The 12,278-nt window shown below is 45.3% G+C and overlaps 1 protein-coding gene across 7 annotated transcripts in view; it reads left to right on the top strand.

The window, feature by feature from the left end:
- Positions 1-12,278, top strand: part of GRIK5 (glutamate ionotropic receptor kainate type subunit 5) — a 793,047-nt gene that overhangs the window by 447,253 nt on the left and 333,516 nt on the right. For all 7 annotated transcript variants that reach the window (XM_068241459.1, XM_068241463.1, XM_068241457.1 and 4 more), the window contains one exon: positions 844-1,008. In XM_068241459.1, coding sequence (XP_068097560.1) covers positions 844-1,008 — 165 coding nt within the window. The remainder of the gene's footprint in view (positions 1-843; positions 1,009-12,278) is intronic.

Below are 12,278 nucleotides of genomic sequence, written 5' to 3'. Positions count from 1 at the left end.
TCCTTTAAGTTCTCCATATCTATAAATAGTAGGCAATTGCCTACTCTAATCATCCTAAAGTTGCAATCCAAAGTTTCATTTAATTGAATAGTGGTTTGAGTGGGAAGGAGGGTAGCTAGTGGTTTAGCGGTTAGCACTCTTGCCTTGCAGCGCTGGGTCCCTGGTTCATATCCCAGCCATGGCACTAACTGCATGGAAATTGTATGTTCTCCCTGTAACTGCGTTTCCTCCCACACCCCAAAAATATACAGATATGTTTATTGGCTTCCCCTTACATTGGCCCTAGACTACGAAACATACAATACATAGACAGACATATGACTATGGTAGGGATTAGATTGCGAGTCCCTAAATTATAATAAACAGGAATTTGCCACAAAATGGCAATGTCATTTTGTAGCCAAAGACTGCCAGTGGGCGAAAGATGTTTGAAACAAATATACTGGTTGCCACTTTCCTCCAAAGAAGTACATAACATTCTCTACTTTCAAGGTGGCAAGGGCTATTTATAAACTGCCGATCAGCTGATTGCACCTTTATAAATATGGATCTCGACACTTTATTACGAAAATGTGGTGATCACATGAAACAAGTGAACCTTTTATCGACATTGACTTTTTACTGCATTTTGTGATGCATTTAGCATGAAAGCAGCCATACTATCCCAGGAAAAAAAACACATACACAAGTAGATACATTTTTGTTCTAGTTACATAACATATGTATTGTACGCTCCACGTTTTGATTTCAGGATCAGGATGTAAACTATATAAAAATCAAAGTGGGTGATTGGAAATTTCATTTTATGACTTTAAATCTCTAACTAGTCTTTTGCTTCCACAGCCGCAATCCTCGACGACCAGACCGTCTGTGGTCGTGGCGAGAGGCTGGCACTCGCTCTTGCTCGAGAACACATCAACAGCCACACGCAGGGAGCCTCTAACGCACGGGTGGAAGTGGAGATCTTCGAATTGCAGAGGGACAGTCAGTACGAGACGACAGATACAAGTGAGTTCTTCATTGTCTACTGCAGGGGTCTCAAACTCGCGGCCCACGGGCCATTTGCGGCCCTCGATACAATATTTTGTGGCCCTCGCCGGCAAAAGCTTCCTTATAGTTCGCTTCAGTGCTCCCAAGTAATCCGCCGCATCCCCGCCGCTAGACAAGGGCTGCAGAGCCCCCAAATCGCCCAGGGGGCAATCCGCCGGCATTTCCTGGAAGGGGCAGAGCTTTCAGCTTCAGCTCTGCCCCTCCTGACGTCAATCACCGCACGGATCGCCGCCTCTCCCGGCCCCTCTCTGTGAAGGAAGAGTGAGCAGGGCGGGCAGAGGTGGCGATGAGCCGCGATTGTGAAATTCCTTATGCGTCCCAGCCTCATCCTGACTTTGCCTCCTGCGGCCCCCCAGGTAAATTGAGTTTGAGACCCCTGGTCTTCTGGTTAGCCAGTGGTAATTGTGATGATTTTACTGATCTCTGATTCATGCGTGGGGTTCATTGACAGCGTGGAGAGAACAATAAAATGTTCATTCAGTTGTTTGCTAATCGTTATGATCAATGAGATGCATCTCGTTGATCAACCCTATCTGCTAATATCTTGCAATCTGGGACCAGATTCAGAACTTAGAGCTCAATAGAAATTGTGAATCACAATTGAAAGTGTTTTTGTAGCAATTTTTGCGGCGTTTTCAAGAGCCATTTCTGGAGATAAAATGAATTCTAGTGATTTGTACAGTGACTGTGATTTAGGTGTGAAACAGAGGCGACAAGACGATTAATACACACTAAAAACAGTTTAAAAAGGGAAGAAGTGGTGGACTTACCTCCCTATAGAGAACGCGATTTGATTTCAAATAAAAATCACTTTTATTTACTCTAATGTGTGACGGGTTTCACAGGTATAACCCACTTTATCAGGCAAAATCACAGAGTAACTGAAACAAGATTATTCCTGAAGAAGCGGGTTATACCTGCAAAATGCGTCACTCATTGGCGTATATAAAAAAAAACTAACTAAGTAACTAAGTCCACCACTACCTCTCATTTTAAAAAGGTTTCAATGTATATTAATCTTCTTGGAGGCTCTGTTACTACTATTTCTTTCATATTGTTTAACCTTGGTGGAGGGGTGTTGCCCCTTTCTTCAGATTTCCAGAGAGTGACTTCTTAAAGGATACCACAACTGACATGTTGCATAATGAGATAGACATGTGTATGTACAGTGCCTAGCACACAAATAACTATGCTGTGTTCCTTTTTTTCTTTCTCTGGCTGAAAGAGTTAAATATAAGGTATTCAAGTGGCTGACTCAGTCCTGACTCAGACAGGAAGTGACTACAGTGTGACCCTCACTGATAAGAAATTCCAACTATAAAACACTTTCCTAGCAGAAAATGGCTTCTGAGAGCAAGAAAGAGGTAACAAAGGGGAATTTCTTATCAGTGAGGGTCACACTGTAGTCACTTCCTGTCTGAGTCAGGACTGAGTCAGCCACTTACATACCTGATATTTAACTCTTTCAGGCAGAGAAAGAAAAAAAGGAACACAGCATAGTTATCTGTGTGCTAGGCATTGTACATACACATGTCTATCTCATTTTGTCACATTTCAGTTGTGGTATCCTTTAACCTGAGTGGGGTCAGGTCTTGTCCCCCACCTGCCTATACAGTGGTTACTTGTTTGGTAACCTACCTTTGTGAGTATTATTTAACAAAGAACCCATACCCTCATCACTTTGACATACTACACTATTGTAGGCTCTCAATTTCTTTTTTGCTATTTCGTTTTTTTTAGTGTGGTTCTTTACAGTAAAAGTGATACAGAATTGCCTTGCAGTGATGTAAAAACGATTTTGCAGCAATCCTATACCATGTATTGGAGCGCAATCACGACAAAAATGCTGCAGGCACCCTGATTGCGATTTCAGGAAATTGCAATCGCTACTGTGGGATCAACTCCATTGACTTTCATTAACCTAGGGCTTTTGAATTGCTGACAATTCCAAAAAACTGCTGAAATAGCTCTAGTGGGCCTCAGGCCTTAGTGAAGTTAGTTTTGGTGTTTAAAGGTATCATCAGCTTATAAATACCATTGGAGGATCGACTTTTTCCGCATCACACATTTTGTGCTGTTTTTAAGGACAAAATTCGGGAGTGGTTCATTATTTGCAGATGTGCCTATTCACACGTATATACAGTATGGTATATTGTTACCCTTCTTATGACTGTTAGATTTGCTTGTCCATTGTTTCATAAACATATCTGAGTATGTATCAGATATCATTATTAGAGGGTGGCTGGATAGTGTCCTGATTAAAGTGATTTAGAGCTCACCCAAAAAAAGGAAGTTGTGCTCACCAGGGGCTTTCTCCAGCCCAGTGCTGGTCGGGAGGTCCCACGCCGGCGTCCTGGCTCCTCTCCTTCTCCCCGCTCCGGAATGGCTGACAGGCCACAGCCCGGGCGACACTCGGGAGAGTGTCGGGCTGCTCCTTCCGCGTATGACGCGGCTGACGTCACACGCTGGCCGCCTCGCGTCATCACGGCGGCCGGCGTGGCAGTACGGCACATGCGCGCTTTAATCGCGCATGCGCAGTACTTTCACGCCGGGCGCCGTGATGACGCGAGGCGGCCGGCGTGTGACGTCAGCCGCGTCATACGCGGAAGGAGCAGCCCGACACTCTGCCGAGTGTCGCCCGGGCTGCGGCCTGTCAGCCATTCCGGAGCGGGGAGAAGGAGAGGAGCCAGGACGCCGGCGTGGGACCTCCCGACCAGCACTGGGCTGGAGAAAGCCCCTGGTGAGCACAACTTTCTTTTTTTGGGTGAGCTCGGAGTCCCTTTAAGGGCTCTATCTTTGAAATGGGAAACCAGCGTTCAATTCCTGGCCTATTCAGTAAGAAGTCCTTGGGCAAGATTTTTCTAACACTGCAGGGTGGCCACTTGAGCGCACCCTTAGTGGCTGCAGCCCTTGAGCGCTTTAAATCCAACTGCAGAAAAGTGCTATACACATGTTATGATGATGATTATTATTATTACAGACAGTAGATGGGAGCTATGGGGACAGTATGGCTTAGATTCAGAGGCGTAGCTATGGGTGGGCAAGGGGGAGCATTTGTCCCCGGGCACAGCACTGTGAGGACGCTCAGCACGGTTGCTGCACCCCCACTTCCGTGAGAGGCGTCTCATTGGCTGCCGGAAGTGCCCCTGCTTCTTTCCCCTCCTCTGCAGAGGAGTGCTATAGCATTAACAGCAGCAGAAAAAGGGGTCCACATCTGGCGATTTATGGGGGGCTCATCTGCCTATCTATAGGAGACACATCTGGCTATCTATAGGGGGCACAACTTGCTATCTATAGGGGGCACATCTTGCTATCTATAGGGGACACATCTTGCTATCTATAGGAGACACATCTGGCTATCTATAGGGGACACATCTTGCTATCTATAGGAGACACATCTGGCTATCTATAGGGGACACAACTTGCTATCTATATAGGGCACATCTTGCTATCTATAGGAGACACATCTGGCTATCTATAGGGGACACATCTGGCTATCTATAGGGGGCACATCTGGCTATCAACAGGGGGGCACATTTGGCTATTTAAAGGGGGGCATAGCAGGCTATCTGAATGGGGTCACACATGGCTATACATATACAGCATTTGTGCATTTGACTCCACCCATGACTACGAAAACATTCTGACCACGCCCATTTTGTCCAGGGTGGGGGATGACAAAAACTGTCTAAGTCCCAGTGTGCTGAAAGCTAAGCCACTGCTGAGGTTATTTATAAGCTTCTCTGTCCATTAAGTTGGAACCCCCAACTTATTCACTAAAATGTGTTTCCATCCCTGAAAGTGGAGCCAGTATGCGGGACTGTTGGGGAACCCTTGTGATTCTCAGCCTTCATGTAATAAAAACTCTGCCATGCGAATAGAACTTCTCTGTTCCATGGGAGGAGTACATGCAGTGGCGGCTCAAGCTTCAATTTTTCTGTGGGGGCACAAAGAAGGAACCATGGCTGGCTGATGGGGCGATTTTGAGTGATCAAAATTGATGTATGTATGGCGAGCTTCAGATATTTTTTTACCTAACTTAGGTAATAATATTAAGGCAAACTAGTTTAGTAATTATATGAACCAAATGTAAACAGAACTAAGAGGCTTTTGAGCAGAGCAGATTGGCCAAATGATGGTGCTATTATGGAACAACAGTTACCTACAGATGCACTTGGCTAGTTTGCTGGCATGCTTTAATCCTTTCTTGCTAGCAAGCTGCTTCTGTGTAGACAGATCACAGACAAATCATTCCAGGTCCCAGCCTGTGACTGACAACTCAACAAGGAAGGAGGGGGGGGGGGGAGGAAGGGGCAGGAGGGAGAGAAAAACTGGGTGTAATTCCTTATATTAATAGCTAAGCATTGCTGCAGACTAGAGCTTGTATATTACAGACAGGAAGTTTTGAATTAGGATGATCAAGCCATCAATTGGCTAATTTAAGAGAAAACAGTAAATTTTCAGCTAGTACACATTCTTCAGACTATTTTCCTATTGATTGACGTTAGAACAAACAATCAGAAGGCGGTAGAGAGATTTTTATGAAAATAGAAGTGTCATCCAAATACATTAATTATAAGGCATCTTGCAAACAATAAAAGGGATTCTGAAGTGAAAATAAACTTATGATATAATGATTTGCATGTGTAGTACAGCTAAGGAATATAACATTAGTAGCACAGGTATGAGTCTCATATTGTTTCCAGTACAGGAAGAGTTAAGAAACTTCACTTGTTATCTATGCAAAAGAGCTTCTGTGAGCTCTGCGACTTTATAAAATGGTGGACAGCACTGTCTTTTGAAGCTCTTATCTCAACCATCGCTCATTGTTTCTTTGTTTATGTTTTTTCTGCAGGGGAAAGTTCAAAGGGTCATTAGCCTGCTCTGTGAAATCATTTAAAATGCTGAGTGTATTGTGGAAACTGCAATTATTAGAGAATGATGCAATGTTATAAAAAAAGCTGTATCCCTGAAAAGAATTATATAATACTATTTTCTTTGCTACTAAAGTTGTATTAATTATCAGTATTACACAACCAATTCATTACATCATGTTTTTTTCCGCTTCAGTGTCACTTAATTGTTGGTTCCTCCGAGGTGCAGGGTAGAGACAATAAAGGTCTCTAGGTCATATATTTTGCCTTAGAACTCTATCAGACTGTGTGCAGTTGACAGTGCTTTTTCCCCGCAGGATCCCCGGAGTCCATTGTTCTGTGTTTGCATTTTCCTGCATGTGATTCACTGTTCTTTTGGGATTTTTTGGGATGCGGCGGAATACGTAATTGCAAAGGCATGAATCATGCGGAAAAAAGCAGAAAGCTGCGGGGGGGAAATGCGAACACGGAATGCGAGCGAATGCAAACGATGTGTGTTTCCCGGGCGGGCCATTACCTATATTGGCCAATGTGATAACACACATTTTTATGTGCGTGGCGAAACGTGCACAAATCTAACAAGTGTATTCCCTGCCTTACAAAAGGAGCCTGGAGATGCATTTTCCCCAGTTATCCTCATACAGATGTCAGGGGGAGTTTGCTGTCTAACAATGGTGGACGTATAGTGTTAATGGCAGCGCTGACATCCATGAACAGAATTCTATTATAGAGCACTGGTGAATATATAAGCAGCATATAAATACGGGTAGTGATAAAATACGGACTGTGTTGGTAGTCCACATAGGCGATTTCCTGGAGGGGCGGGGGGGGGGGGGGGAGTTGCAAGTCAGACGCGGACAGCACCCAGCCAATGTGAATTATTCATTTTTTACTGTCATTAATTCATCCCTTACTCTGATTCATTTGCTTGTGGCATAGTATTACTCTGTGCTGGTATCTAGAACAGATCAATTGGTATGTAGACCATCTAGCATGCTTAGATACCAGAAAAAAATGTACAAAAAAGTAGCATAACATGTCCCTGCAAGATGAAAATAATCGAATAGGCTTTGTTTTGTTTAATGCAATCTGTATACCTGTGAGTTTGTGTGACACGCAAATAATATTTTCTGTGTTAAAGACAAACTGGGCCTTATATACCAAGGATAGCAGATCGCAATCCTACGGCTTAACCCACCGCTGCAGCCACAGTTTGGATACTGACTGTGTGTATCAGTAAGTGCAGAGAGCTACGGGTGTCCACGAATGGCAGAAGACCGGTCTCTCTGCATTTAATGATACAGTCAGTTCCATGAATAGGGAAGAAATGACATGTAGCTGTACAGCAAAATCTTTTTTTAAAGTGAACCTGAACTCTTGCACAGAACAGAAGGAAAACAGAGAAATGCACCCTGTGTGTATTTAGAGAGTTTAGCCTGTTTACTTCCCCCTCATCTGTGACTTATCACCACTGTAATTTGATCTCTCAGCTGTGTCAGCTCCGGAATCTCTTCTGCTATGGCAGAGCAGCTAATTTGTAAACACAGGATGTTAACCCTATGTCTGCTTCCATGAAAGTAGGAAGTAGACACGATGCGGATTTATTGCAGGATTTGTATCGTCTGTAACAAAGAAATGTTTTTTCTTTAAAGGTTATAATGTTGTTGCGTATCTTTTAGAGCAGAGAGGAAGTTCAGGTATGCATTTAAAAGCAATGTGTATACTGAGTAGTATGTGAAAAATAGGGCTTAGAAACTCTTTAACCAATTGAAAGCCTTGGTACTCCACATTAGTCTCTTGGGCGTTCAAACATGAGATAATTCTGGTTACTGTTATGACAGGGAAGTGACGGTACAGACATGCACTGGGACTCAATGATCAAATGTTCACAAATGTCACGGTCTGAGCCCAAACCTAGAAATACATTCAAAAGAAGAAAGCCACGTAGACCTAAGAAAAAAGGGTACTGGACTTCTGACTCTGGATCGGAGTCCGAGGTAGAGATAAGGGAAAAAACCTAAAACAGCCCCTTTGGGAAGAAAAAAACAAGGAGAGGGAGGAGAAGAAAACGAGGAATCATGTGCAAAGAAAGTGTCCTGGAAGGGGATGCCCCAGGAAGGATTTGCTTAGAGCAAACTTCAGAGCAAAATCGATTACAGGTGTTGAATTTATCGGGAGTGGAATTACCTGACCCTTGTATCAAGGCCATGCAAAAGGGCCTGAACTTTGCCACCACTACAGCCTTTGACTTTACCAGATTTGAAATAGATCTTTATAAGAATGTTCGGAAGATCAATCTTTATAGAATGTTTGGAGGCAACCCCCCAGTACCAACTCAGTCAACAAAAGGGCCATTAGGTTTCTTACCAAGTTTTCAAGACAGTGTTGCTCTTAGTGAATTACAGTCTTTACTTGCTGAAAATGATAGCCCTATGGGCGACTCCATCGATGCCAGTTTTAGACAGCCTAAATTTAAAGCATGCAAATCAATCAATCCATTCCCTCCCTTGTTGGGTTCTGCGTTAGATATATTTCAGAAACAAGTTTTGAGAGAATCAAGGGCTTTCTATGCACAGGTTGAGAGGAATCTCTCACCCAGCGAATGGAAAGCCATGAAATGGTTGAGGTCCCGTCCAGATTTGACGGTTAAGAAAGCCGACAAGGGAGGGAACATAGTTATATTGTCAACATTACAGTATGTTAGGGAAGCTATGAGACAGTTAGAAGACACTACCACCTATGTCAAAATACCTGCCGACCCTACCTCCATCTTTCAGAAAAAATTGAGGAATTTGTTGCGTGGGGGAGTGATGGCAGGCTTAGTGGACCAAAAATTGGGGGATGATTTGCTCCCTGAGTGTCCAAGGAGGCCTGTAATTTACTTCCTACCTAAAGTCCATAAGTCCCTTGTGGATCCCCCGGGCCAGCCCATTGTCTCCGGGAGGGGCTCCATTTCGGAGCCTCTCTCTAAATACCTGGACCATGCCCTTAGACCTCGGCTGTCCTTTGTTCCATCTTATCTGAAGGATACAACACATGTCCTTAAAATGGTTGAACAGGTTAAGTGGCATGAAGGGGACAGCCTTGCAACCATTGATGTGGTGAACCTGTATAACAGGATACCGCAAGAGATGGGAGTTCGGTTGGTCCAAGAAATGCTACTGGCCACCAAGTTGGTGAAACAACCTGAGAGCGAGTTTCTGGCTGACTGCCTAAGATTTGTTTTGGGGCATAATGCATTCAGATTTGGTGATGTTTGGTACAAACAAATATCAGGGATGGCAATGGGGACGGCAGTAGCCCCCACGTTCACCAATATTTTTTGCGCTAAGTGGGAGGAGAAATACATCTATGGGGATAACAATCCCTATAGATGTGATCTGAGGGCATGGTCCAGGTTTGTTGACGATGTGCTGGTCATTTGGGGTTCCACCAGGGACCGCTTCATTTCCTTTATGGAGTATTTGGACAAAAATGGCAGGAACATGTTGTTCAAAGTAGAATGGGTTGGAAATAGGGTCAATTTTCTTGACCTCACCCTAGAGGTGCACAATAGTGTATTGATATCTCGGGGACATAGGAAGACAACAGCTACAAACTCAGTTTTACATTATGAGAGTTATCATCCCTCCCATGTAAAATCGGCAATTCCATATAGTCAATATCTTAGATTGAGGAGGAATAATTCTAGGGACCCAGATTTTGAGTCTCAAGCAGATGATATGACCAACAGATTCATTGAGAGGGGATACAATGCACAGGAACTTGAGACAGCTTTGAAGAAGGCTAGATCTATGGATAGAAATAGTCTTCTCGAGGAAAAGATGGTTGCAAAAGAAGATAGGTTTGTTATGACCTTTGACTTTACACCAATGGCAGATAGGGTTAAGGAAATTATAACCAAAAATTGGTATATTTTACAGCAGGACTGTGGATTCGGTCCTCGAGTCCAAAATCCACCAACGCTAGCTGATAGAAGAGGCCCTACTTTGGGATCTTTTGTCAATAGGAGCGAGTTTGTTAAACCACAGATAAAATCCTGCTTAGGTACAAAAAAAAGTGCAGGGCTGTTATCCATGTGGCCATTGTCCCACATGTGATCATATTGAAAAAACTAAAAATGTGAGATTGGGGCATATACATTTTCAAATTAAGGACTTTATAACCTGCAAAACTGAGTTTGTGGTGTATGCCCTCCTATGTCCCTGTCTTTTCTTCTACATAGGTAAAACTACTCGCCCAATGAGGGAACGATTAGTAGAACATGTTAGGTTTATTAGGAAGGGCAAAGGTGGAGTCCCTAGACTTGTGGAACATTTCAAAAAGGTTCATCAATGTGACCCCACCAAGTTGAAGATGGTGGGCCTGTTCTCTGTGATGACCCCTAGAAGAGGGGGGGACAGAGAGAGACTTCTTTCTGAAAGAGAATCAATCTGGATCTCAAAGACAAATGTGATGGGCCCATTAGGGTTCAATGATAGAAACGAACTTAGCGTTTTTTTTGCAAAAATATTAGTCATGGATCTAATATAGTGGGGTTTGTGGGTTTTTCTCCTTGCCCTGGTCTGTTGTTGGGGTGTCACCCTCTGGTGTATATATCTCTCTCTTGTCCTTCTGAAAAGTATAATTAACCATATGATTACCCTCTTTCTCTTGGTTATGGAATCTTTTTCTTAAGTGATGCGTGTTGTCTTTACATTCAAGGTTCCCCCTGGCCAGTGTGCTCTGTGCGGTCTAGATTTCGTCCTCCTTTGCCCATGTAGACAGGGCCGGCCTTAGGTTTCACAGCGCCCTGAGCGTAACCAAATTTTGGTGCCCCTCCCCCATTCATTCTAGGCAGATCCCTTCTTAGTGTATATAGGCTACTAGTCTTGCAGATCCCCTTTCAGTGTATTTAGGCAGCAGATCCCCCAGCCCCCCCTTAGTGTATCTAGTGCATATTCCCCCTTTAGCGTAGGGAGGTTGGGGATGGGGAACCTTACTTTTTTGCGGGTCTTCTCTTCTTCTTACTGTCTGTCTGTCATACAGACAGTTTTGTATTGCAATCTGCAGACCCAGTGCCAGTGTAGCTGGTATAGATTCTGGGAGCAGGAGAGGAGAAGATGGCCAGGACTCATTACTCAGGACAGGAGGACAGGGCAGGGTGACAAGTGCTGCCAGGGGCATAGCTAGAAATCATGGGGCCCCATAGCAAAATTTTGATCCCCCCCCCCCCGAAAACATTATTAGGCACCTTTGCGTCCCCTCCCCCTGCACCCCCCCCCCCCCCCCCAGTATTAGTTAGCCAGTGTGCTCCCCTGCCCCCAAGTTAGTAGAGGTAGCCAGTGTGCTTTCTTCCCTCCCCTGTTAGTATAGGTGGCCAGGCGAGTCTGCTTCTTCCCTCCCCCCACCTATTAGTATAGGTGGCCAGTGTTCCCATGCAGTGGAGATTTATTTACCTGTGTCATCTCTGCTGAGATGTGCACAGCAGATAGTCCGATAGTCTCCGGTGCAGTGAGAGGAGGATGTGTGCGGAGAGGGGGGCGGGGCAGCAGCACTCAGCCCAGCCAGCATCACACTGTGTGTTGCAGGACATCTCTCTGTGCTGCTACTCTGGTCTGCCCAGTGAGAAGTCTGGTGACGTTCTTCTAATGCATGCAGACTCGGAGTGCAGCACACACAGGCACAGTCAGCAACAGTATACCGCGCCCGGCCACTACGAAAGTTTTTTAGCTGAACTGCCAGTGCCAGCATGCATTCTCTTTACAATGTGCCCTTTGCTCTGTGATGTCCTTTATGCGGCCATGCCCGGGCCCCCCTTGGCTGTCCCTGGTTCGTTGCTATGGTGATCCATATGCCAGCGCGTGCTGCACACTTCTCAGTCCTGAGTAGTCTGAGGCTGAGCCACGCTCCGTCCAATCACATACGGATTGGCGAAATTACTGGCTCGCACTTCAAGAGGCAGAGCCGCAGCAGCAGTTTCCTGGTCTTCGCCCCTATCACTCCCAGCGGCACCAGGGGGCGGAGCTAACACGCGAAACGGACCCAGCCTGTGCCCACAGCGCAGCGGCCAGTTAAATAACAGATATGCAGCCAGGGCGGCAGGAGCGCCCCCCTGGAAGCCGGCGCCCTGAGCGATCGCTCCGGTCAAAGGCCGGCCCTGCATGTAATACACCCTGCACGGTACACATTGCTACGTCCAATGGGGGCAGTCTGTGACTGCCTTCCGGGTGGATGCGGCGTAACCAGGATGCTGGTAAGTTGCCATGGCTACGACGCTCTATGAGCGCCGCAGAGCGTGGTGACGTGACCGTGTTTGCCACCAGCGGGAGGCTGCACTCCGTAGTGATGCGCGCCTATGCTGGGGGTCTTGGG

The sequence above is a fragment of the Hyperolius riggenbachi genome, chromosome 6, assembly GCF_040937935.1.
Source record: "Hyperolius riggenbachi isolate aHypRig1 chromosome 6, aHypRig1.pri, whole genome shotgun sequence".
NCBI classification, from domain to species: Eukaryota; Metazoa; Chordata; class Amphibia; order Anura; family Hyperoliidae; genus Hyperolius; species Hyperolius riggenbachi.
The sequence above is the reverse complement of the archived record's forward strand: the minus strand, read 5'-3'. Positions and strand labels throughout refer to the sequence as shown.